Source organism: Lontra canadensis, unplaced genomic scaffold (genome assembly GCF_010015895.1).
Source record: "Lontra canadensis isolate GAN:19392208 unplaced genomic scaffold, GSC_riverotter_1.0 scaffold65, whole genome shotgun sequence".
In the NCBI taxonomy this organism is placed as follows: domain Eukaryota; kingdom Metazoa; phylum Chordata; class Mammalia; order Carnivora; family Mustelidae; genus Lontra; species Lontra canadensis.
Genome location: NW_022631059.1, coordinates 9,918,362 through 9,944,148, shown reverse-complemented (window position 1 = coordinate 9,944,148; position 25,787 = coordinate 9,918,362). Strand labels below are relative to the sequence as shown.

General features: G+C 52.4%; 1 protein-coding gene across 1 annotated transcript in view; it reads right to left on the bottom strand.

Annotated features, from left to right (window-relative positions):
• The window catches only part of NFATC2 (nuclear factor of activated T cells 2), a 136,265-nt gene that overhangs the window by 28,568 nt on the left and 81,910 nt on the right, over window positions 1-25,787 (bottom strand). The window contains 3 exon segments of the mRNA XM_032878965.1: window positions 9,148-9,837; window positions 11,883-12,009; window positions 12,408-12,463. Coding sequence (XP_032734856.1) covers window positions 9,148-9,837; window positions 11,883-12,009; window positions 12,408-12,463 — 873 coding nt within the window.

Genomic DNA, 25,787 nt, shown 5'->3' with positions numbered 1-25,787 from the left:
TACTTGTTACCGCAAGACAATAACCTCACTTGGAGGTAGAAACAAGAGCTGCGCAAATGACTCAGAACAGTTAAAAGCGTGGGTTTGGGTGGGGTGACTGTGGGGCCATCGGACGACACCAAGTGACGTCTCTCTTGGTCCTCTTTACTGGGCCCTGTCTGCTCGCTATGGGTCAGACGCTGCCCCGGAATGCAGGCTGAGTGGACAGCAAGTCTGAGAATGGACTTTCTTGTGGTTTGGTAGCTCTTGACCTTGAAACGCAAGAGCACATTCCTTCGGAAACATCTGCGCTGCAGAATTTTAAAAAGATGGCTGAGCATCTCCGGGTCTGGACTCTGCTGGACGGTGGCTCCTTGTTACTTACACGAGCAAGCGATGCAGAGGACACATCACTGGGGATCAAAGGACACCTAAGGGGCCCAGCGAGAGAAATCTGAGGTTCTTAGAAGGTGAGGAAATAGCAAGAGGGGCAAAGTAAAGTCGCCTCTAGGAAGGTACCTCCGAGATGCTCCCTCTCCTGGAAGAGAGGGTCGCAGACCTGCCGTGGGCTCCATCAGCTCATCTTCCAGCAGCGGTTCTCGCAAACGTTGAGGGCTCTTCTCTAGGCAAGCAGTTTCCTGGGCTTTGGAATTTTCTAGTAAGACTCTTAAATATCCTTTGCTGAATTCACAAGACGTCGCCTAGCAAGGTCGCAAGGACACAGGCTGAGTCAGCCTCTGGGTTCTTCTTCAAAGCCCAGCCCGGCGCTGACCACCTGCGTGGCTGTCTTAGTCTATTCCGGCTGCTGAAACAGACGAGCCGTTGGGCGGTTCAGAAACAACAAGGATTTATGTCTCACGGTTCTGGAGGCCAAGAAGTTCCAAGATCGAGACACCACTTGAGGCGGGGCCCTTCCTCATAGACAGACTCCTTCCCCTGTAAGCTCACACGGCAGAAGGGAACTAGGGACTTCTGGGGGGTCTCGCATATGAGAACACCAGTCCCTTTCAGGAAGCTCTGCTCTCATGCCCAAAGCCCCTCCCAGGGGCCACACCTCCTAATACCATCCCCTTGGGGGTTAGGTCTCAGCATGTGAATTTTGTGGGGACCCACATATTTCAGACCATAGTGTTGGCCCAGAACTGATGATAATGATGGTGGGGCTGGGGGGAGCCTCCGGTTCACTACTGAGCACTCACCATGCTTACCAGGTCCTGGCCGAAGTGCTTTCCTTCGGAGGAGGCTCCTTTATTCCAGTCTTACGAGCCCTCAGAATTGGGGCCAAGAAAGAGGGAGGAGGTGAGGCCAGAATGAAAGAAAGCCTGGAACTCTCCACCCCACAGGCCCTCCAAATCCATGCTGGACCCTCAGACCAGCCTTCCCATTCCTGAAAACCAGTCCCTGGCACACCAGTCCCTTCAGCGGGTGACAGATTTGCAGGTGCTGCTTGTACAGGAGATGCCCAACTCCCCATCCACGGGGGACAGGGGGGCCTGGGAGCTGATCTGCTAGAAGGAGGAGGAAAACAGGAAGATGTATTTGCCCCTGCCTGTGAGTACATGAACTCTAGAGCATGCATTTCCAAGCGGGTGAAGACCGGATCTTACGGAGTGAAGAAACCTTATATATTATAAGTGTGTGGCCCTGCGAAGGGCCACGGTACATAACCAGACAGACGGTGTGTCTGCGGGACTGACAGTCATGCCGGCGCTGACAGGAAAGAGCAGCCAGAGCAGCCTGGCCGGAGAGGGTGGTGGCGAAGCGAGTTTGAGAAAGGCTGTTCCAGAAGGCAGGAGAGGGGGCAGGGCAGACATGGGAGCAAGACTGCGCAGCATAGATCTTTTTATATGTTTTTTTAAAGCATGTGAACACATTGCCTAAATAAAACACAAGCATCTTCAAATGAACTTTAAAAAAGAACGCTGACCAAAGACCTCAGCGGGGCAGGACTCTGTTGACGCCCACTAAGGGCGGCCTGTGTGAATTAAACTTGGCTTTGGTTTCTGGTGAACAGCAGCGCCCTGATCCATGGCACCGGCACCGCTCGAGGCATCCCTGTGGCGTCATCAGAAGGCACCATCCCCGTGTTGCACCCAGCCCTCCCGGGGCCAAGGCAGCGGCCGGGCCCCAGGGTTACTCTTGGTAGCACCAGGCTGACCATGGGCTGTGCACGCCTCTCCCCTCTCCCTCCAGGGGCTGCTTTGTCACAGGCTTGCCATGGGCACCGGGCAGTCCCTGGAAAGATTCCTGACCTGCTGAATAAAGCTGTGCCAGTCCCCTCTGCTCCTTCCTCCCTTTCTGCACGTCCCTCTGTCCACTCCTCCCTGGCCGGTTTCTCACGCGCTGGTGTGTCCAGCTTCCAACTCCCTTGGCTCCTCTGCCAGTGGCACAACTAGCAAAACTTGGGCCACTGGGCCACACTCTGCCAGGGGAGGAGAGCAGGGGCCATGCTCACCCGCCTTTCCTGCAGTCCCTGGACAGATGGCATCATCTCCTCACACAGGCACACATCACGAGGTCCCCAGAAGGTAGCCTGGGAAGGGCCCCCTGAGCCCGGGCCATGCAGGGGGACAGGGCCTAAGGGTCCTCATCTCCAAAGACCAAAAGAGCCAATTTTTTATTCTCCTATGCAAATACACTTTTATAAAAATGTAAGCCGTGTTAACTCCTGAACAAAAACGGCAGCTAACATTTATGGAGAGTTACTTTGTGCCAAACATCATTCTAGCACGAACCCATTCATTTCCTTCTAACGGCAGCCCCAGGAGGGAGGAGGGAGGAGGGAGGAGGGACGAACGTCTGCACGGGATAGAGAGGGAGATGGGGGCACAGCCAGGCAGTAACCTGCCCCCCAAGGTCACAAGTCAAACCTGGTGTCTCATGTCATCGGGAGTCGCGCCGAGTAAACACTGACAGCTGGCACAAGGCAAGGGGAGGATGAAAGCAAAACCAAACGCAGAACACAGACGGCATGAGGGCAGATCACCAGCTTGCCCGGTTTCTGCAGGGGGACTGACCCTCCGGTCCTGCACTGCCTGCCAGCCCGAACTCTCCTCCATGGAGAATTCCGTGGGCTGCGGACAGCCCTTCCCACTGTGCCCGAGTGGCTCTCCCAAAGGGAGAAAGGGAGCTATCCCCCACCACCTAACCTCCCTCGGTCAGCCCGCAGTGCTCACGTTCCCTGCCAGGTCTTTCCCTGGGCGGGGAGGGAGCCTGGGACCATGGAACGTGGGACTGTGTTGGCCCCCAAGGTGAGCAGAACAGCTACACCGTGTCTTTGCTCTCGGAAAGCCGGTCACAGACCAGAGCTGCCGCCGAGGCTTTTCCCACTTGCTTCTTGCATCAAGTATTCTTGTCAAACAAAAAAAGGCCACAGTGGCCCAGATACAGGTAAGCCTGGAGAAGGCGCCAGGAGAAACTCGAGGAGAAGCAGAGCTACCTTGATCGTCACGATTATTATTAATGGAGCCCAGAGGAAGCGCTGGACGTCCTTCAGGAGTCTTATGTCCTTGGCCAGCAACTCCCAAGTTCAGATCTTCATGAGTCTTTGGCACTTTGAGCATCTGAGCGAGAGGTGGACTTTTCACGGGTGAGAAAGCAGAGGCGGGGGTCTGCAGCCTGGGACCCCCACCACCAGGCACGTTCAGCCGTGAAGGCAGATCCCAAGGTCAGGAGATATGGAATGAACCACACCCTCATGGGCCGCCTGTGCCCTGCTGCGGGCAGATAAATGGGTACACCCACTCAGGAAGGGTGTCTGGCAAGGGTCTCTTCCTGACCTTGTGGGTGGGCACCCGAAGAAGAGATCATAGGAATTTGATTCATGAAACTGGAAACAAGCCAAAGGTCCGTCGACAGAAACACGGGTACAGAGCCTACAGGCGATTCCCTGGATGGAATGATCCACGGCAATGAGGGAGCGAACCCCAGCTATGCCCAACGGCATCTCCAGGTGGCCCGGGCCCGCGGCTGATGCGAGCAGCCAACACACGGGAGCGCCCCTGTATGACTTCCTTCTCTAGGGAAAGGCGAAACGAATCTCTGGGGTCAGAGGGCAGGAGAGTGGCCACGCTGGGGGATGGGACAGAGGAGGGGGTACCCATAGGGACTTCTGGGGTGCTAGGCAGGGTCCAGGTGGTAATCCCGTGGGTGGCCCAGCTGGTGACATTCGGAGTATGTGACTCACTTCTGAACGTGCATAGGTCTCGACATTTAAATATGTAGCGAGAGATTCAGATTCATTCAATGTATTTCAATAAATTATTTCTTAAGTAGTTCACACAAAGGCCAGAGAAGCAGATCCAAAACCGGACTGGTCTGAGCTCCTGGCACCTGGAGGGACACCCACCGACATGCACACATGCACATGCCATCCGCCGTCCTCACCCTCGGTGAGGCTCAAGCATCACCGAGACCGCATCCTTTCTCTCCGACATCTCTCCAGGATGGGATCGAGGAACTCCTTTGTGTCCCAAGTCTCCCATTGTCCCTGAGTCCTCTCATCTGTGGCTGAATCCCGAGGCGGATGGCAGAGGGCCACCACCCAGAGCCTGCGGTGAGATGGCCTGGTGACCTGAGAGCCCCTGGTTCTGCAGAGACTGTGCCCACGGTGGCACCCAGCCAGAGCCCGTCCACGCCTCTCCCCTGCCTGGGCCTGCGCGGCACACACTCTCCCTACCTGCCAGATCCAAGTGCCCGGGGCTGATGGGGCTCAGTCACCCCGCATCACCCCCAACCCCGTCATTCCAGGCCAGCAAAGCAAGCGCTACTTTGGAACTAATCCCGTCTTGACAATTTCAGTCACATTTTAAATAATCGCACTAATGAGAGGACACGTAAGGCAACCTTTTGTAAAATGCGTCACCCCTCCATAACCTGCCTGCTGCGAGACTGTCACTGTTTGTATCTGGCTTCGACCAAAAGAAAGCAAAGCCCCTGTTGGTCAACTCCTGCCTCCCTGTGGTCCATTTTCCAAACACAGCCAGAGTCACCTTTTCAAAAGGTAAATCAAATCATATGGCACTGCGAAAAACCCGGCCAATGCTGGCCCATTCCTCTGCCCTCTTAGCTGCCGGCACCTGCTGTCCTCACCCCGACCTGCTGTTCCCACCCCCACAGGCTGTCCCCATCCCCATCTGCTGTCCCCGCCCTCACCTGCTGTCCCCACCTCCCCACATCAACCTTTCTGTGCACTGGGTCTCAGGGGCCAACACCCCCATCTGGCCACACTCTCACTCCTATCCTTGTGCAATTTCCCTCATGGCTTTTTATCACCATCTGAAATATGCTTATTACCTTACATACTAATGTATGTCTTCTTTACCAAAAATTTACCCCATGAGCAAGGACTTCATCTGACTTGTTCGCCTGTGTACCCAAGTCCCAGAACAGTGCCAGGCACAGAGTCAGTAACCAATCACTACCTAGGGGTGGGAGAGAGGTGCAGGGGGAGGGCAGGAGGGTCAGGATGGAGGAGACAGAGGGAAGGAGGGAAGCCTACCAGCAGGAAAGTCCAGCAGGAAAGAGGCTGGAGGCTGGAAGGGAAGGAGGGAAGGATTCATTCACTGCTGGTGTTTTCCAGGTAAAATCAGGGACTTCAGAACAAGGAAGTTCTAGGGACAAGAAGAGAAAAGACAAGGGAATGCATGGGCAAAGCCTACCTTTCCGAAGAACTACGTTAAGAGCCTGCTGTGGGAGGAGGAAAGGGAGAGGGACGAGTGGGGACGCACGTGGCTCTGGAAACCTACTTCCATTGCCAGTTCAAAATGAGACTTTTCGAAAATGTCTCAAGTCCTTGGAGGAGGGAAAGCAGAAGCTGCCTTTCGGAGTTCCAAGAAAAAGTGGGGCCCAGTCAGACAGTCTACGTGCAGGAATGCAACATGACGGCGTTGGGGGACGCCCATGCGGGACACTCTAGACCATGCGTGAAGGGTCAGGGGGACACCCAAACGTGGGGGCGCCCAGGGATCACAGCCGAGTGGCACTCAACTTCGAAGATGATTTGTGTTTGGACCCGAGTCTGCGGGTGACCCCTTCCTTTTCCAGCTCAAGGAACCTTCCCTTGACCCTTGAAAAACTCAAGCACGCTCTCTCGAAGGGCATATGAGAAATCCCCGCACACTAAAAGCACACGCTGATTCCTGGTTGGGCTGCCAGATGTGGCCTTCGTGGGCAAGGCCCCCCGGTATAATCCGAGAAAGGCACAGAAAATGGGCTTCTCAACCTGGGATGTCTCCCAACCAGGCTAGAGAAATGACCCAGGGATTTCCGGTTTGTCTGTCAGAAATCAATGCAAAATCAACTGAGAAGTTGGAATCCCACATCCACGAAGCCAACGGTGGAATTTGAGAACGTTCCATTGGAGGGGTCTGAAATCCCAGCAATTGGGAAACCAAGGGCACACCCCCATCCTGGGAGCTGCAGTGGTGGTACTGTCTGGGGCCCACAGGGGGCACAGCTGGCCATATTGGCCCATCCTGCGTTGCTCAGAGTCTTGGGGGACACTCCTGGTCAAGCACTGGACATACCTAGCAGCCACCTTGCTGCCTTTTGGAAGCCACACAGGTAGAAATTATTTTCTTGCCCTGTCCTGCTCTGGCCCCACATGAAACCAAAGAACTCAGAAGCGTGAACACAGGCGTATGGGATGGGGGAAGTGCTGGGCTTCTGAACTCCAAAATTCCCTCAAGGTTATTTCCTCAGAATGTTGGGGAACATTCCTGGGGTAGAACCACCCCAGGATTCCATTCACAGACAGAATAATAAAATGCAGTGTGAACAGCACCCCTGGAGTTACACTTCTCTTGCGTGTGGCTGAGTAATTCTGGGAAGCACTACATCCTTTGTTTTAGAGATTGATAATGTCCACAGGTGCAGTAAAGGCACTGAGAAGTCCTGCAGTAAACAATTTCAAAAGAAAAAAAACTTGGTTTTACAGAATTTTTTTCACCTTTTTAAGCCACAGAACCTTCACTTCAGAGCACATCTCCTAAAAATCCCATGGAATTGGGCTTGTACAGAAAGTACTTAAGAAAAGTCTCCAACAGGAGAAGCAATTTCACCACACGCAGTTCTCCAAAACATCCTTAGGGCTGACTCATGTTACTGATCTGCCAAGAGCTCACTTTCACCAGGACTTTGAACCTGCCTGTGTTCAGAAAGGCATTTAGGAGGCCCTAAAGGTTGTCATCATCTGCTGCTTTGTCTGCAACTCAGACTTCTATGAAAACAGGAAGCACCTCTTGAGTCTGGGGCTATGATGGACCCTCGAAGGACAGTCATGACCACCTGGATACTGATGGATCCCTAAGAGCCCGGGCACGGACTAAGTCGCCATCTCCAAAGGAGACCCTTACCATTTGTCTTTAAGGTGGAAAGACAGACAGGTAGGAGATGCCAGCACCTGTGCAGCTCTGGGAGACCAAACCAACCACCAGACAAGAGTCGGCGGGGGGATGTTACCTAGGCCTGCTCAGGCATCAGTTACTTAGAAAACACCTCATCCCTGATACACCCCCCAAGCGTGTGCATGGAGAGGGGTCTGGTTACAGCCACATCTCACTTATCTGCTCGCATTAGGCATTCTGCATGAAACGGATTTTCTACAAGACAGCCCCCTTTCAAATAAGCAACCAAAATTTTATCTCCACCCTCTGGAGTGTAAGTTGCTCAAGGATAGAGTGCACGTGGGTCTCCCTTTCACAACCGAGCACAGTGACCCTCCCCCAACCTGTGTCTGGAACATTCAGGATGAGACAGATCAATTATTAACATGGCCACACCCAGCGCTCGGCCTGGCAAGGGCAGTTTGACCCTCTAAGTGGCCCAAGCCATCTTTGCTTGATGCACTTGGGGGAAGTCTGCGATCACTAGTTTTACTAGCGAGAGGATGTAGAAACTACCAGAAGTCCCCGAACCCACAGATCACCCAGATTGTCAAAACTTTGCAAAAAAAGGAAAAGTCAATAGTCTTTGAGCGAGTACCAGAGGATGCCTGCCGCCAAAGTGATATTCGGTGTCTGGTTTTTACGAGAACCAACCATCGTGGCCATTCTGAAGTTTTTGGCCTTACTTCCTATCACTTGGCTGGGTTCCCAAGAGTAAATTTTCTGCAGTAATTGACGTTTCAGGGTATATCAGGTGCTGCCGCCTGTAAAAGGTGAATCCCAAGCTGCCGGTGGTGTAGGTGGTGTAGGTGGTGTAGTTTTTCATTCTACTAAGAAACTCACACCACCTGTTTTCCTGACTCTGGCGCTCCAGGGGTGGGGGGAGGGGCGGGGAGGTGGCGGGGGGAGGGGTTACTCTGCTGGCCCCACCCTCTCGGTGCCTAGCAGATCCCAGGGGAGTCCTCCAGCAGAGCTGGCCCCTCCTCCCTGAGATCCCAGACCAGGGTCACTGCCCAGTGACAGACACAGCCACTCTGCCAAGACCGACCCTCCAGTGGGTCCCCCATTCCCCCCGCCCCGACCCGCTGCCCTCTGCCCGCAAGCTCAGGCACCTACAGACTCACACAAAGCCTCCCTGAGTCTTTTCCTTTGGCCCATCCACCCCAGCAGCCGGGCTCACCACAACGGAAGCCCGCTGTTCCCCACCTCTCAATGCGACTCTGTTCCACGGGCTCACGGCTCAGATATGCCCGGAGCCTGCCTGCGAGCCCCCCATTCATGCTCAGCTTTGCAGCAGGCCTGCTCCTTCCCTTTCTATGCTCCCCTCCCCCAAATGCACAAAAGAGAGCTATCAAGAAGCAGGACTTTCTTCCTCTATGGGAATAAAAGGTTCGCCTTCCTTCCTCTCAGTTGGTCTATTCTTGGTCTCCACTTGGCAATACAAAGACAGTGGTGGCCGTTAAACCACCCCAGTTCATGACCCGGGGGACACTCCTTCGGCCAGAACTGCCCTCATTTGCTCTTTCTATCGCACTGGTTGTAGCGAAACCCTAAACCTCTTACCAACTGCCCCAAAAGTCCTGTGGGACAAAGGATGCGTGCCCAGGGTCGGGTGAGCCATTAAAGGTTCTCTTCTTCAACCCCCCTTAAATTAAAGAGGGGGACACAGAGGTCCAAAGTCGGGAAGGACGATACCCAGGCTCCCAGTGCACCCGCTGGGGGAAGGGGGGATGCTGTGGGGTCCCCATCCTTACGGGCAACGATAAAGAAACAAGTGCCTTACCGTCATCCAAGTAGGTCTGGTCCAAGTTCTGCTCCTGCTTAATTGTCACTCCTGTGGGTAACACTTCCTTGTGGTCACCGGCCGGGGGCCCGTTTTTGGTGGCTCTTTGGCTGGTGGCGCTCTGCTGCTGAATGACTGTGGGGTAGGAGCCCGGGCTCAGCCTCTGGCCTTGACTGGCGGGGGGCGGGCCGGGCCTGGCGGGGCCGGGCGCGAAGTTCTCGCAGTACAGGATGTGCTGGAACTCCTGGTGGTTGCCGCAGCGCAGCGGCTGGTTGGTGGGCGAGTAGTGGATCACCGGCGAGGCCTGCTGGTTGGCCGGGGAGGGGTGGAGCAGCGGGGAGCTCTGGCCCTGGGAGCCGGCGTGCACCAGCACGGAGCGGTGGGCGTCCGCCAGGGACAGGGGGGCAGCCATGAGGGCCGGCTGCTGGTAGCCCAGCAGGCTGGGGCTCAGGCTCTTGCTCCGCTGGTAGAGGACGGCCGCCGGGTTCTGCTGCTGGTAGCGGGCGTCAGGGGACGGGAGCCCCGAGCGGAATTGCTGGCAGGGCGCCATGGTGGCCACGAGGCAGGAGGGGGATTCAGCCACCACCGGGTTCTGTGGGTAGTAAGGCTGGTTGCCCAGGCCCCCATGCGCGGGGCTGCAGATCAAGGTGGGGTCGTACTCGTCGGTGGGCTCCGTCTTGATGGCTGGGACTGGGAGAGAGAGAGAAGCACACGGGGTGCACCCGTCTTAGTGAGCTGTGGGGGTGCACACGGGATCAGTGGGCTGCAGCAAGGAGCGTGGTCTTGGGGGTCCCAGTAGATGGGAGCAGACTCTTGGGCTCGGTCACATCTTAGCCTTGGACCAGAGCCTCCCTATGTAATTGTCTTAGGGAGAAACTGGACCCCAGACGATGATTGGGAACCGCAGGTCTTTCCAGGAGCAGAAAGGCCGCTGGTAGGTCTCAGCCCTGTCTCGGCTCTGGGACATTCTCAGGCTTTTCCCAGGGGCAGAGCTTGGACAGGAAGGCTTGACTGAAAATTATATCCCCCTCGTCCTTCTGCCTTAGCGGTTCACACCCACCTTCCAGGCTTGCTGTCCTTGGTAATGTTTATCACCACTGGAAATATTCTATATCTTTCTTGTGCTTACTTATTATCTGAACAGCCCGCCCCCACTAGACTGTCGGCACCTGAAAGGGAGGATTTTTCCAGTCTGTTTTGTTCAATGCCGTGTCCCTAAGCACCTAAAACAGCACTTATCATTCAACTGACACTCAGATGTTTTCGGGAAAAAGAAAATGACCAAATCGTGGTGGATCGATCCCCTTAGTCCTGTAGTATTGTGGGGGAAAGACCTGCTGGCCAGGGCCTCAGTTTCCCCATCGGTTATGTGGCAGTAACAAGCACACTGCCTGTCTCCATGGGGTTGCTGGGAAGATGAAATGAGATGTGTGAAAGGTACTTAGCGCAGAGACTGGCATACAGTAAGCGCTCAATGCTTGCTGTTGTTACTATAATCATCTTCCCACAATCAGCACTGGTGCCGTTGCTGCTTCTCTCCCCACCTAGGACAGTCTCCAGAGCTTGTCCTCCTCCAGCATCCTTTCCTAAGACATTGCCAGCGCCAGGAGCTGAGGACCCTATCTCCTCACTGGACTGACGCTAATCAAGTTTGGGGATCCGCCAGGCATCAGGAAGTCAAGGCAGCAAGGAGGTTTGGCCATTAGAGCCAAAGGCAGCTTGGACACCAACCAGGAATCATTTCTCGAGATGCCCTTCAAAGACCATCATCTCAGTCCCTGGATGACCTGGGGGACTGAATTCTCACTCAGGCCACGCTCAGAAGGGCAGGGGCCAACGCCAGGCCCAGGGAGGTCTCCTAACCACATGCACGAGGTGAAAGTGCTGTGGAACACAATGGAAAACCTCTATGTTTAAAAGGATCATTGATCTGCAGTCTAGAACCTTCCCAGAGTTTGTCTCCCATAGTCTTGGGCCCCTGCAGGCTCCTGACACTCACGGCATGTCACGTCAGTCCTGGGATGGTGGACGGCCAGAGCGACCAGACAAACCCCTGGACGCCCTCCACCCAAGCCAAACCCCGCCAAGCCTGGGCTCCCAGGACAGTCCCCTTGGTCTCCTGCTTCTGGCAGCCCAGAGGCAGCCCATGACGCTGTCACAGGATGGCAATTATACGCTAAGTGATTGCCTCACGTTACAGGTTTCCGGTCCTGGAAGGGTGGCTAGTAGTCCTGTGTCAGCCTTGGGAAGCTGTAGTGCTTTGTGGAAATGAGAACCCCCCAGGCCTGGCTGTCTACCCAGGAATCCACAGGGCTACAGGGCGACAACCCACTGTGGGGTCCACTAAGAACCCTGCAGGTTTCGGGGAATGTTCAATCCCTCAATCAGGAGCAAATCTAAGGCACAGACAGGCGTCATCAGCCTTGCAACACTCTGTTGTTGATCAAGTCCAAGCCTGCCTCCCTCCTCGTCTGCACCACCCCTCAAAGAAAAATGTAGACACTAGTCAGTATCATTCATACCTGCTTACCATGCACTGTGCTAAGAACTTCACATGCATTTGATTTCTGTACGTCTTATAAGGAAGGTGCCATTTGACAGATGAGAAAATGGAGGCTCAGAGAGGTTAAGTCACCTGCCCAAGGTCATCCAGCTGGGAGCAGACCTCATGTGTCCTCACCGCATGCCTGGGCTGTCTCTCAACACCAAAGGGGCCTCCAGAGAAGACTCCTTACCTGGGTGGTAGGTAAAGTGCTGAGGCTGACTTCGTTTCCTTTTCCCATTGATGACGTAGAAGTTCACCTTCACCGATGCACGGATGTGCTTGTTTCGATACTCGGGGATCTCAACAAAAAGCATGTTCTGGAAGGAAGGAGCTATCATCAACTTAACTGCAACAGTGCCCACATTCCTACGCAAGGCCCCAAGCACATCAGGCCAGCTCCTCTCAAAGGAGTCAAGACAAGTTCTGTACATTTACAGGTGAGATTCTATCTAGGGGGAACTTGACCTTCCAGCTGCAGGTGAAGAAAGGATTGCCACTTACTCTACCAAAGTCTGTTATGATGCCCCGGTTACAAATCAGAGGGCCTGGTGCTCAAGAAATGTTCAACTGATGTGCCCATTTAATACCTACTGAGTGCCTGTTAGCTCCAAAGCACTGGGACTTGGATGAAGGAGGGAAAAAAGAAGGAAAGAGAGCACAGGGAGGTGGGAGGGGAACATGACGGGGCGCTCAGTCATCTTGTCCAGGTGCTTACGGGCTGGCTCTTGTCTTTATCCACCGTAGCTTCCATCTCCCAAATTTGCTGCCCATCTGGAAAGATTAAAAAAGGACACACTTTGAAGGAACGATGAGAAACCAAAGATGGAAGACCCAAACTCACCAACTTACATTTATCTTGGTTTATGCATTCTATCATTTCAGCAAGATGTATACATATTTTTTATATGTGTCTATTTGAACATACATGTATTTTTATTTATATATGTGTATATTTCTTTTTCCAAAGGGAACATATGTCGACAATAGAAAATTGAGCACCAGTAGGTTAACTAGGAAATGGAAAAGAACAGAAATTGCCCCTCCTCCCGCTGCTCTTACATCTGGACGTCTCTTACATCTTTCTTTAAAAAAAAAAAGCAAAACTGTTATACATGATACTTCACTCTATGCTTTGTTCAACCAAAGTCCTATTTCCAAAGTGTCCTGCCCATGCCAGGACGGTCACAGCGGCCTGTTACAGATCATTGGCTGCCCCCGACATGGCTTCTTGATTGTCTGAGAATACAGGCGGTTTGCATAGTCTGCCCGAAGAGCCTGAAACAATGTCCTGACTTGTGAGTCCTGGGAGAGGGTGGAAACATAGGAGCCCGCCCCCCACCTTTCAGTCAATAGTCTGGATTTCACATGACTCACTGCAAGAATTGATGAGAGGTTCTGCTCAGGAGTGAACTCTCCTTCCTTGGAGAAGAGCACTAGTTCCTCAGTTTGGGGCCAACAAGTTGGGCCAAACAAAACTCTGCATTTGCAAATAACAGATTTCTTCTTCTGACCACCTACATTGGCCATTGGGCCATTTTCGGCTGAAACAAATCATTTCCACAAGTGTTTCCAGGGTGTTTTGTGGAACGCTGGCTCTGAGGAATATTAAACGGGTTTATGAGGACGGGAAACAAATTCTAAAACTATTAAGCATCTGGAAAATGCTGAGTCAATGTCAAATGGGTTTCTTTACTGCAGGACTTCTCAGAGCCTTTAATGTGCTCACACACAGTATCTCTCTCCAAAGTGAGCTGGGGTAAGAATCATGTTCCAGCATCTGGCCAGAGAACCCTTCTCCCCTGTTTTAAGCATAACTATTAACATCTTCAGTGCTAGGTTAGATATGAATCTAGATGGTCTTGGCTCATAAGGTTCACCCAAAGAAATCTGGTTTCCAAGCATTATTTGAAATTCTTAGTATAGAACATATTTCCCCAAATAATAATTAATAAAGTCCTATGATTGCTACCAAAGCTGATGCGGTATAGACGATCTAAATGACACACAGGCAATGAGCTAGTTGGAGTCCAGAGTAACGAGAGTGTCTGCAAGTCACGCCTTAGAACTCTATTAGATTCCTGAAATGACTAAGGGAGACCGGGGTTTCTGTCGAAAAGGAAGAGGGAAAATGTGATCAAAGTACCAACTCTCATGATGACAGGGACCACGTTCGAGTCACCACCATCTCCCCAACACCCAACACACTGCAGGTGTCTAGAAATATCTCCTGTCCAAGCACGCATTCCAGAATGTCAGCAGCTCCAAGAGCCAACGTCAGCCACTGCTCCAAAGAAGGCAAGAAGGGACAGATGGACGGACATCAAGGAATTTGAAATTAGGTCATCGAGACATGGTACATTCCATGCGAAAGGCCTTGGACAGAACCAATCAGAGAAAATTCTCATCCCTTTACCAAAGATAGGTCAAAAGTCATCCACCAGGAACATACGCCTGTCTTTCAGGTGGTGGTTATGAGCAAGGCGTGGGTCCATGTCAAAAAGGGCATTTTTACTGACTAACTGCAACTTGAGCTCGAAGTCAGAAGATCACGTAAGAAATTAGCCAACGGACAGTGAACAATAATGCGTCGGTAGCTGGTGGGCCACGCCTCCCCGGCCTCTCGTTGGCTGAACTGAGTTCTGTCTCCAGTAATATCTGGTTCCTTCAGTTCAGCTCATTTCCCCAGAGGACTCTGACCCACTCTGGAATGAAAGGACCTCTCCCAGCAGTCTCATAATTGGGAGGGAAGGGAGAAGCAGCTGGAGAAGTGATCAGGACGCATCAGGCTGGGTCCATAGTCTCCATCCCTAGTTCTCTGCTCGACTCGTGCCAGCAAGAGAGACACAAAGCACCAAATGGCAGCTGATGAAAGCCACGTCCGCAGGAAGAGGGCTCTCACGGGGTCTCCTCTCCTGGTCCAGGGACCCAAGAGACATGAGAGGGAGCCCTTCTCCTTCGCTATCCCCTTTTTTCCATCTCCGGTGTGTGTCCATGAGTAAAACGCCACCCTCCAGGAGCCCCAGAATCCCAGTGCATAGGGGCTTGGGACTACGCTTAGGAATTAGCCAGCCCAGCACCATCGGATGGGGAAACTGAGGCCCAGCAAAGGCACGGGGATTTGTCCAAAGGCGGGAAGTGGACAGTCATGAAATCACAGCCCTTAAGCAACAACTGGCACAGGCCAATAACAAAAGAGATGCTTTTGAGGAGAAAAGCTCAAGGTCATTAAGCAGAGACAGCATGACCAGCTTCCTACGAGCCTGAGGGAAAGTCCTAGCAGGTAAGATGTCCTCCAGGTCACACCTGCCACAAAGGTTCATGAGCCTCTTCTCAAACCCATCCCTGGTCCCCCTGTGCCTCCAGATACCATCTGAGCAAGTGCAGCCACCTTGAAGGCCCTGCACGACCCGTTCCAGCCTCCACAGGCCCCATGTGCACGCCCCCACCCCCAGGAGGAGTAACAGCTATTGTTTCCAACACTGTCTGCATGCAGGGCATGGCTCACAACGCCTTGCGGGTATCGACGGGTCGAATCGCACAAAAGCCTCTGCCACAGGTCTGATCATCACCCCCGTTTGATAGGCGAGGACACGCAGGCCCCGGCCGGCCGGGGGAGGCAGAGCTGTAGGTGGGGAAGCCAGATCCGAGCCCAGCCAAGCCTGGGACCGTGCTCCTTCTCCCACGGACATAGAGTGGTTTCCGATCCCCTTGTAGCTCCTCTGCCGAGCGAATGAAGGACACACGGCAGGCATTCCTGGTGGCTCATCCCTCAAGACTGAGCCGCCGTCTCTCCCGGGGAAGCCAAAGCACAGCGCTCACAGCACCCATGGCACCCCAGGCAACCCCCGACTGCCACGGGTCTCCCCGCGAAAGCCTACATCTGCCTCCCCTGCTATGGCCATGTTTTCCTTACTCCGTACCCTGCTGCTCAGCCATGGTCCGCACGTTTGGAATTAAGATCATTGCAATAAACGATCGCCATCATCTAAGCACTTGCTGGGCCAGAATGCTTCTCCGAAGGCGAGGCCCGTCAGCAGACGATCGGACCCATGCAAGGTGGTCTGCTCAGACATACCAGGGACCAGCCTCCAAAGGGAAGCGAATTCTGACCCACGCTATAAGGAGGATTGACCTTGAACACACATGCTGAGTGAAACAGGCCCGACGCGGGACACTATTCCGTAATCCAATTTTAGGTATCCCCAATTTTAGGTAGCACGTGAAAGGCATACTCAAGGGAGCTGGTCTCCATGAGAAGTGTGTGGTTTGCAAAATACCTCAAGACCATTTCCCTGGGCTTGTCTTCCCTTCCCCCACCCTGCCTTCCGCAGCACACAAGTCCAAGGTACACAGAATTGGCAAATTCAGACACAGAGAGAAGAACACAGGTTACCAGAGGCCGTGGGAGAGGACGGTGGGTGGGAGGGGGTTACTATTTAATAAGGACACAGCCTCTGTTTTGAAAAATAAAAATATACTAAAAAGTGATAGTGGTAACAATGATGATACCACACTGAGAGATTTAATGCCACTGAAGGTTTCGCTTACAAATGGTTACAGGGATCAATATTGTAATTTGTATATTTCACCACGATTTTTTTTTTTTTAAAGCTATTGGCCTCCCCCTAGAGACCAGGCCTGTTTTGTGGCCTGTAGGGTGGGGTGGCTTTTTTGGAGGTTTTTTTTCATTAGCTGCCGCCATTTCAAAATGAGATTTCACCTAAAAATGCAGACTTGGCTCTTAGAGAAAAAAAAAAAAATTCACGTGATCTGACCGTTCTGGACACCCACACAAGACCCTGGCCTCTTCAGACGGCACTGTGCTCCCCATTCAACCACAGCACCGCCTCCCCAGCCCCCACATCTCTCCTTTACTTCCCATGCCCCACCTCCCAGGGGCCTCTGAGAGAGGCAGGTGCCGCCTTGCACAACATGGGCGTGGGTGGGGGGGGTCAGGTTTCTGCAGATCCCCTCCACTGGGATGCATCTGAGGTCTTCCCCAAGGATGCTTGACATTTTGGCCAGAAAACACCACCATCCAATATTCTCTTGGTCAGCGTCCTTCTTTGCTACTGTATCCCACCCGCCCACAGCAAGGACCCCCGGCTGTCAGGATGCGAAAACAACTAGCTTTCCTTCCTCCCAGACCCTAGGCCCTTTGCTCTGAGGACTTGACCTTTCTTTTCTTCAGAATCAGGACCATGTGCCCAGGACAGCCCCCAGGGTGTCCACAGGGTTTTCCCCAGATTCAGGTGCAGAAGGATGTCCCCATAACAGCCACTCACCTAAAAACTCTCCCTCCCTCCTGCCCCCTTCCTCTGGGCTCCAGGCAGAGCAAACAGGACCCACCAGGCAGGACTTCCCCAGAGGCCCATGCAGCCAGACGGCCCGTGGCCTCACCCCTGGCCTGGGGGGCCTCCACGCAGCATGGTCCCTAGAGCTCTGGACAGCAGGTCAGGGAAGAAAAAGCCCGTGGGGTCGAGGGGGCAATGCCTGTTCACTCCAGGGCTCTCTGTGGGGCCTTCAGGTACGTGGCTACTGTAACCCATCCATCTCCAGCACGTACTGCGGCCAGAACAGACTTGCCCTCTGTGGCACCACAGCGCTGTTTCGTTCCTGTGAACCCCAAACCCCAGAGCAGACAGACCCAGCTTGGAAACCCTGCATTTTTAGTGAAATCTCATTTTGAATGGCCACACTGCATTACAAAACCCCTAATCCCCCCTACAGGCCATACTACAGGCCATTCACGGTGTAAGCTCAGAAAAGGCACTTTCCCTCTCTCGGCCTCTTATCCAAACTACGGGGACAATCATAGGACCTGTACCCCACAGATTTGTTCCCAACAGACACACAGCATAGGAGAAATGTGTGGCAGATGGTGGTGAGCAGAATTATTATGGCTCATGGCAACACGTTCTTTCCAATACGGTCTTATCATTTTTTGCATATATTCCACAATGTGTCATTATTGAAAAAACCACAAGCACATTTTAATCAGAAAATAATACACATTTCTCTGATTATAATTATAAATTATAAATACCCTGGCCTGCGGACACGAGTGGAGGGAATTCACAAAGGGACAGCGTCTGTTAGAGGAGGCGGGTGGACACGGTGTCCAACTCCTTTCCTTTCAGATGTGCCTTTTCACCACGACCTCAACTTTAAAGAAGAAAGACAGCTCACAGAAATGAAAAATCAAAACCTAAATCATGGGGTGCCTAGGTGGCTCAGTCAGTTAAGCATCTGACTTTTGGTTTCAGCTCAGGTCTTGATCTCAAGGGTTTTTGAGATGGATCCCTGGACCAGGCTCTGCGCATAGCGGGGAGTCTGCTTAGGATTCTCTCTCTCTCTCTCCCTCTGCCTCTCCCCAGTGCATGCACATCTTCTCTCTCTCTCTAAAATAAATATATAAATCTTAAAAACAAACAAACAAACAAAAAACCCTAAATCATGAGCCAAACCCAGGGGCCCAGTTTCTTCCTTTTGTCTTTAAGCCTCAGAAGCCCAGATGGCAGCTTTAAGAGTCTAGCCTTGTTGTTCCCAACAAATAAGTCCCCAAGAGGAACTGAAAGCTGACACTGCCATCCCCAATTTTAGGTAGCATGTGGAAGGCATACTCAAGGGAACTGGTCTCCATGGGAAGTGTGTGGTTTGCAAAATACCTCAAGACCATTTCCCTAGGCTCGTCTTCCCTTCCCCCACCCTGCCTTCTGTAGCACACAAGTCCTGGGGTTTCATGGAGAGAACATGCTAATCCCATCCTCTGAATTGAGCTTCCAGGAGGCAGAGGAACTCACCATAATTGCTGGCAGGGTTCTCTGCCTGAACAACCTCCCTCTACGTTCAAGCTCAATCATTGCTATTTACTCGCTGTGTGGCCTTCGAGTAGTAGCTTAACCTCTCTGTGCCTTAGTTTCCTCATAAGCAAAACGGTCGCGTTCATTCACTGATTTCAAAGAGTTGGCAAAAATTCAAGTAGATTATATGTAAGATGCTTAGCAAAATGCTCAGCCCATAGTGAGTACTGCTATGATTATTTGAGAATTTGGTGTCGCATAGGTCTGACTCTGGGGGGAATGAACTGGCTGGTCATCTTGACCCAAGTGTTCTGGTGGGTGTCCCCATTCTTTGTTTCATTGCATTGCAGCACCTCTCTCTGAATGGATAAAATGGCCACAGAAAGTATTCACTGACAGGGGGCTACGGTAATGACATGCCCATCAGCTTAGGTATGGAAAATCAGGTAGATCAGGTCTAAGAACGCTGGGCAGCACTTACAATGAGAATGACCTTATTCTTTGTGCTGGAAACGTATCCCCTTCCTATTAAAAAGCAGGAACTGGTAAGTACCACAGCCCAGTGTGTGTGGCGCAGACTCAGGGAACACGCACCGCTGCGGCCAGACTGGACAAACCAGCCCAGGAACCCACATCTTCTACAACGCTGTTCTAGAACCTGGGTGGAAGTACACTGCATGCATTTTTTTTTTTAAAGATTTATTTTATTTATTTTAAAGTGAGAGAGCGCAGGGTGTCAGGGCAGAGGGAGAGGGAGAGAGCGTCTCAGGCAGACTCTGGGCTGAGCACGGAGCCTGACGTGGGACTCGATCTCAGGGCCCTGAGATCACAACCTGAGCAGAAACAAGTCGCATACTTAAACTGAATGCACCACCCAGAGGCTCCACATTGCGTGCATTTTTTAGTGTTATTTATTTATTTATTTGTTTGTTTGTTTGTTTTTAAGAGAAAGCTTTTTTCCTGAGGAAAAAGTATATTGCAACTGCTTGTTGATCTGCCCGTCTCCCAGGGGCTCTCTGGGGCTGCCATCTTGGATGGAAGCCAGGTGTGGACCAGAAACACCGACCAAGCTCCCACTGCACAGTGGGCCCTGTGCAGGTTGCTAGACCATGGTACAAGACCCACATGCCTTCCCTGCTCTAGCCAGGCCCACCATAGCTCCCAAGTGAGAACCCAAGGTTCTTCACCTCTCTGGGATGGGAACTCTGCCTCCTTCCTCAGTTTCCCTCCAGCCACACGAGCCGTCTCCATGTCCCCAACAACCACACTTGCTCTTCTGCAGACCTCACTCAGACCAGGGTCTTCCCGGTCTCCCTTGATCTGCCCCCCATTCCCTTCCATCCTCTGATCTCATTTTCTCAGCCCCTTGGCTTTCCATCTCCTTCCCCTGCTAGAGCAGCGCGACACGCCTGTCTCGTTCTCTGCTTCATCCCAGCAGAACTGTTGTCTGGCATGTAACGAGTGCTCCGTAAACACCAGTGGACTAAAGGAACGAGGGGACCTCAGGATTTCCCAGGGCTTGGCCCATAGCCAGACACTGGCCTTGCCAGCATAAAGACCTTGCAAGGAGAGACTGCCGAACCCTTTGTGAAGAATCTTTTCTGGGACCTGAGTGACAGGGAACGCACCTGGAATGACGCTGCAGACATTGACTCACGTGCAACCCGAGCAATGGAGCCGAGCTGTCTACAACCCACCTCCCGGCCCAGCCTCCAGGTCTGGGACTCTGGGAAAACCTGCCCAGAGCAGAAGAGGCCCCAAGATGACCAAGTCTGCTTCTGCTGCTCTGCACTGAGATGAGATGAAGGACTTCAGTCCCTTGAGCAGATGTTTGGGCAAATTTCCTCTGTCCTAAATTAACAGGGACTGGCAGCCAGCATGGAAAGGGCCCTTCCAAGTCTTACTCAGAGGGGAAGAGAAAAGAGCCAGGTTCTTTGGGCAAAGGGGCTGGGTCTCGAAAAGACTTAGCAAGACTTTGCAAGAACAAAAAAACACAGGATGGAGGGTGGGCATGGTTCAAAGAACATTCTAGGCTTAGTGGCGGCCTGGCCACTGCGCCGAAGGAACGCACCCCAGGAACCAGCAAGTCTGCGGACTCACGGCGCTTACCCGACCATTGCTTTATGTCCGCTTTTGGACGCTCCTGAACCCAACGCGTCAGGAAGTGGGAGGGTGGGCGCTGGCTCCGGGCTGGGGTCTTAGCAGTCAGCCTGGATGGGCTCCTGCCAGCACTCGAAGGAGGAATAAGGGAGCTTTCAGAAGGAGGAGAGCAAACCCAACCTCACGCAGGCCGTGAGCACGCCCCGGGCTCCAGGCAAACGGGGAGGAAATCAAAGTGTCAGTTTGCATTAGGAAATCATGGGTGATGCTTCCCAGTCCTGGCCCTGCTTTTAAAATTAGCTAAATGAAGATGGCTGCAGTCCTTCCAGTCCGCCCTTACAACTGCTGACTAGCAGAAAAATGCGTACTCCCTGGGTGTAGGGGCTTAATGAGCCGAGCAGATGGGGGCGGGGGCTGGGGGTGGGCAGGAGGGTCCCAGAGCTGCGGATTTCACCCACTGCCATGGTACAACTGCCCACATGTCCTCGCCTTGATTCCCAACACCCCACTTCTCTCCTGATGTCCCAGCACCCCCTCGGTGGGCTCAGCAGCAGCCCCCCTCCCTGCCATCCCCAGCCCGGACGACTGCAGTGGAGGCTCACAGCACCTTCCACTAGTCCCCCCCAACCCTTCAGTCCGTCCTTTATCCAGATTCCCACCACAATCTTACAAATTAGATACAAATTAGATCATGTCACTCCCGTTTAGGACAAGAGCTCCTAGTTACTTTTGTAATAAAATCCAAACTCTTCTCTGTGCCTACAAACCCGGGCATGACCTGAGCGCCACGCACCCCTGCTCCACCCCAGAGACCTCTCCAGGCTTGGTTGGTGCCATCCTCCTCATGCTCTCGCACTGCCTCCATGGCCTGGGCCTGCTTTCATTTCCTCAAACACCTCAGGCTCGTCCCCATACTGGGACTGAGGCACTGGGCAGTTACTTCTGCCTGAGACCCTCTTCCAACAATCTGTGCAGCTCCCTCTTTTCTGCCTATAGGCTTCTGTGCAAAGCCACCTCCTCAGGGAAGCCCTCCCTGATCCCACTCTCCAGGATTGCCAGATTTATTAAAAAAAAAAAAAAAATAGGACATCCAGTTAAATATGATTTTCAGAAATCAGGGACTCCTTTTTTACTACAAGTATGTCCCAAATCCTGTGCCATTGCATGGGACATACTCATACCACAGACCCGTGTTGTCTGAGATCTGAATTTCACTGAGCCTCCTCTATTGTACCTCCTCACCTCCAAGCCCTTTGTCTAGCTCCTCTAACCTGGCTTCACTGTCTTCAGAGCATGTTCCCCATCTCGGAGTGGCCCGCTCACCAACAGGCCTGAGACCGGCCACCCGCTGAGCACAGGGACTTCCTCTGTAATGGGTCCCCAGTGCCTGGCGCCGTACTTGCACATAGTAGGTGTTCAGTAAATACCCAGGGAGCGTTATGGAAGCTGGGGAGGCTAAAAGAGCATCACTGGGTTGTTTTCCACAAAGGCTGGACTTCTGCCCATCTTTCTGCCCCGCCCTGCCCCGAGGGGCAACACTTCTCAGTCACCTTCAGATGGCCCCAACCACTGCGTTTCGACCCTTGGCTCTGGGAACCAGGAAGTGGGGGTTTGGGACCCAGCCCTCCACCCACAAGCTCTACCACCTCAAGGAAGTCTGTCAACCTCACCATGTGAGTCAGCTTCCCCACCTGTAAGATGGGGGCAGGGAGCGGCCATCAGTCAAGCTCCCTCCAGCTCCTGGGTGAGGCCAAGGCAGCGGGTGTGGGATGGCTTGAGGGAGAAGAAGAGAAACTCCCCTGCGCCCAGAGGACTCTTCTCTCGGACATGAAACCAACACAGCCCCACCCCCCTGGCTCCGTGTTCGGTAAACTGAGCTCCCGGGGGCACGTGGAAGGTCAGCTGACATCTTTTGAGCACCTACTATGTGCCAGACACTTTTAGATCCCGATCTCCTTTCATTGCTGAAACACCAGGAAGCCCACTTTAGCGATGGGGAAACTAAGTCCCGAAGCACATAATATGGGACCTATCCAGACTTTGAGCCAAGTCTGCTAGATGATCTGAACTCCAACCTGCTTATACCTTAAATATGTATAATGTTTATCTTTTAAAAAGAGCACGGCACCAAAAATGTAGAAAAAATACAAAAGGGTGTTTATTAATAAAAGAGATTAAGATTTTCTTGCAGGCATGTGTGGCACGGGTGGGGCTGGGGGTGGGACTTCACCCTGCTAATTGCAATTTACATCAGACACTGGCATCAAGAATGATGTCTGATGGTGGAAATGCCTGAACCCAAGTTAGCTAGAAAACTCATTTCTCTGTGTCTTCTTTCAAAGGCTTCCAAACAGAATGAACTATAGGATTCTTTCACCCAACAGCATGTCCTTACAAGCAAGGGACTGAAAATGAGACCCTTTGCTCGATCTCCAGTGGGGCTTTGGGGCAACGACCTGGCCTCTAGCCTTGGAGGCAAGCTTTGCGTCCCAGCCAGCTGTGTAAGGGGCTTCAGTCCAGGGGGCCGATGACACTGTGGACATGAGTCATCAAGGGCAAAGGTCTGCAGGGCCTTAGTCATGCCCCAGCCCAGCCTGGAGTCTGACCTTTCCCAGAGGGAAGCCCAGTCTAGAGAGACTCCCACACCGGGTCTATTGTTTTAAAAGAAAACGCCACATTGGGCAAAACCAAACCCGCAGAGGAAAAACAGGTGGCAGGAGCAGATGCCTTCTTTCAGGTGGTTCCAAGGTTTCTAGGATACTAATTCGTGGAAAGATACTTAATTTAGCAAAAAAATTTTATTTTAAGCATGTGCATTTATATTTATTAAACAAAGCTCAAAATACAACCTTTGGGAACCTCCAAGTAATAAAATGACTCATATTGGGATATGATGACTCAGTGGGAAAGAGGGAATTCCACCACCCACGCCTCCTTTCTAAAAAATCAATTTGCCCTCTCAACAGGTGATGAGAGGCTCTGCCATCAGACTGTTCCAAGAAAATCGTCCAGCAAAACAAAACACAAATTCTCTTCAAACAATTTAAGTTTCAAAGCTAAGTAATCCCAGGCAGGCAGGTTTCCAACCTACACCCCCGCAGGACACCGAGAGCCAGGGAGCTACTTGGCTGGGGCCGGGGGCCTGAATTAAGAAAGATTTACCAGCTGAAAAATTCCAAAACCCTGTGTCATGTGGAGGAAACTTCCAAAACATTGGATCCCACCCAGAAGCAACGAGTCGCTCAGAGCCATGGCAACCCTGTTTCCGCTGCCACATCACTTTTATTTTTGCGTCCTTAGATTTTTTCCTGTTTTGCAATGTTTTGCTGGGACCCCCAACTCCGCCTCAGGCCCGGGTGGCCGGGGGCCAGGGTTACCAGCTGAAGTCAGGAAGGGCCTGGACTTCGCCTGAACTTTGCCTGGAAGGTTACACATTTTTTAAATTTCAGAGAATATATGAAGGCTTTTAGGCAATTACAGAGGATGGTAAATAGGGAAGATCCTGATTATCTTGTTGGGTTTTCTTCGTCCTTGAGGATGTGACTAGAGTGCTTCCTTGGGGGCTGTGTTGGGGGGGGGTGTTGATGATAAACTCCGTTTGGGGTTTCCAGCTCTGTCATCAGCTGCAGGCTGACCTGGGGCCTGTGGCTTGACCTGTATGTGACTCAGTTACCTAGACTATAAATGAGCATCATGTCACCTGCCTCGTGGGGCCGATGTGACAATTCAAGGACAAGACACCCATTCAACAGTATGAATGCCAGGGATTGTTCTAGATGCTGCAGATACAGCAGCCAACATACAAGTCCCCACACTTGAGGAACTAAGAGTCTAGTGTGGGAGACCAGATAAACCAACAGGCAAGATAATTTCAGCTGTATGAGGCGCCACCGAGAAAACAGAGCAGGACAATGGGACAGAAGGTGACAGTATTCCGAGGGTGGGGTGGGGAGGGATGCTGAACAACTTCTAAGCAGATGGGCAAGAAGGGGCTCATTGAGAAAGTCACCTCTGTGCTGAGCCTTGAAGACACAGGAAGATGCAGCCTTGTAAAGAAATGGAGAAGGGGCATTCTAAGGCGAGACAGCGAAAGCAAAGGTCCTGAGGCGGAAACCAGCATGGGGTGCTTGAGGACAGAGTGAATACAGGTGTACCTACAGCCAAGTGAGCGAGGTGACAGTCCAAAAAGCTGAATTCAGAGGGATGGGCAATGGCCAGATCCTACAGGCTCCTGGAAGTCATGAAAATGATTAAAAATAGCAATAAAAATAATATAATAGTCATTATTATTACTGCTGCTATAAATAAAACACCATTTTCCAAAACACCAGGCTTTTCTAACTTAAGAAACACCATGCTGCCCCTCTCCTACTGTTTTTTCCATCCTTCTCCAATATGTCATCCTGCTGCAGTACAAGCTGCCAATCCCATTTCGGCCGATAGCTATAAAAAGAACATTGGAGCTGGTGGTGCCGATGACCCAACTTGGGGGCTAAGATTAGCCTAGGAGGCTGTCACCTTTCCTTAATGTGAGAACCAGCTGGGGTTCCCCTTCCTTGGAAAACTTCAACCCGTTCCACTCCGCCCCGCCCCGCAGCACCCTTGCCAGCCCAACTATCCATGGAGATGGGAACGGGGATGCGTTTTGGAAAAATGAAGTTGAGCAACAGGGATTCCCCCTGCAGAAGGCTGTCCCTGGGCTGGGAGGCGAGTGTTTGGGGTCAAGGGAGCAGGACCAACTCCCTGCAAACACAAGATTCGCCCCCTGTCTGTCGGGGCCCCGAGGAGCCAGACATCCCTCAAGGGAGGGAAGCCCACCACTTGAGCAAGGGGAGCACAGGACCATCTCTGAGACCCTTGCTTTTCTGCAGCCACCAATCCAGAAACCCCGTTCGTCCTGGATTCCCTAAGCTAGGCATGAAAGAGCTCTGCACGGGTCCTCTCGAACCCGGTGACCCCACTGCAAAATCCAAAGGTCTGTGTCACCACAAAACGATTCACCTCAGTGGCTCAAAACAGCTGAAGGGACTTTGGGCAAATTAACCTGGTTCTGAGCTTCCTCAGACAGAAGAGCTCACAGTCAAGGGTGCGGATTCTAGAACCAGTCTGCCTGGGGTCGAATCCCGCACTGCCAGTTAGCAGCTGTGTGATCTTCAGCAATAGACTTAACCTTTCTGTGCTCAGTCTCTCCT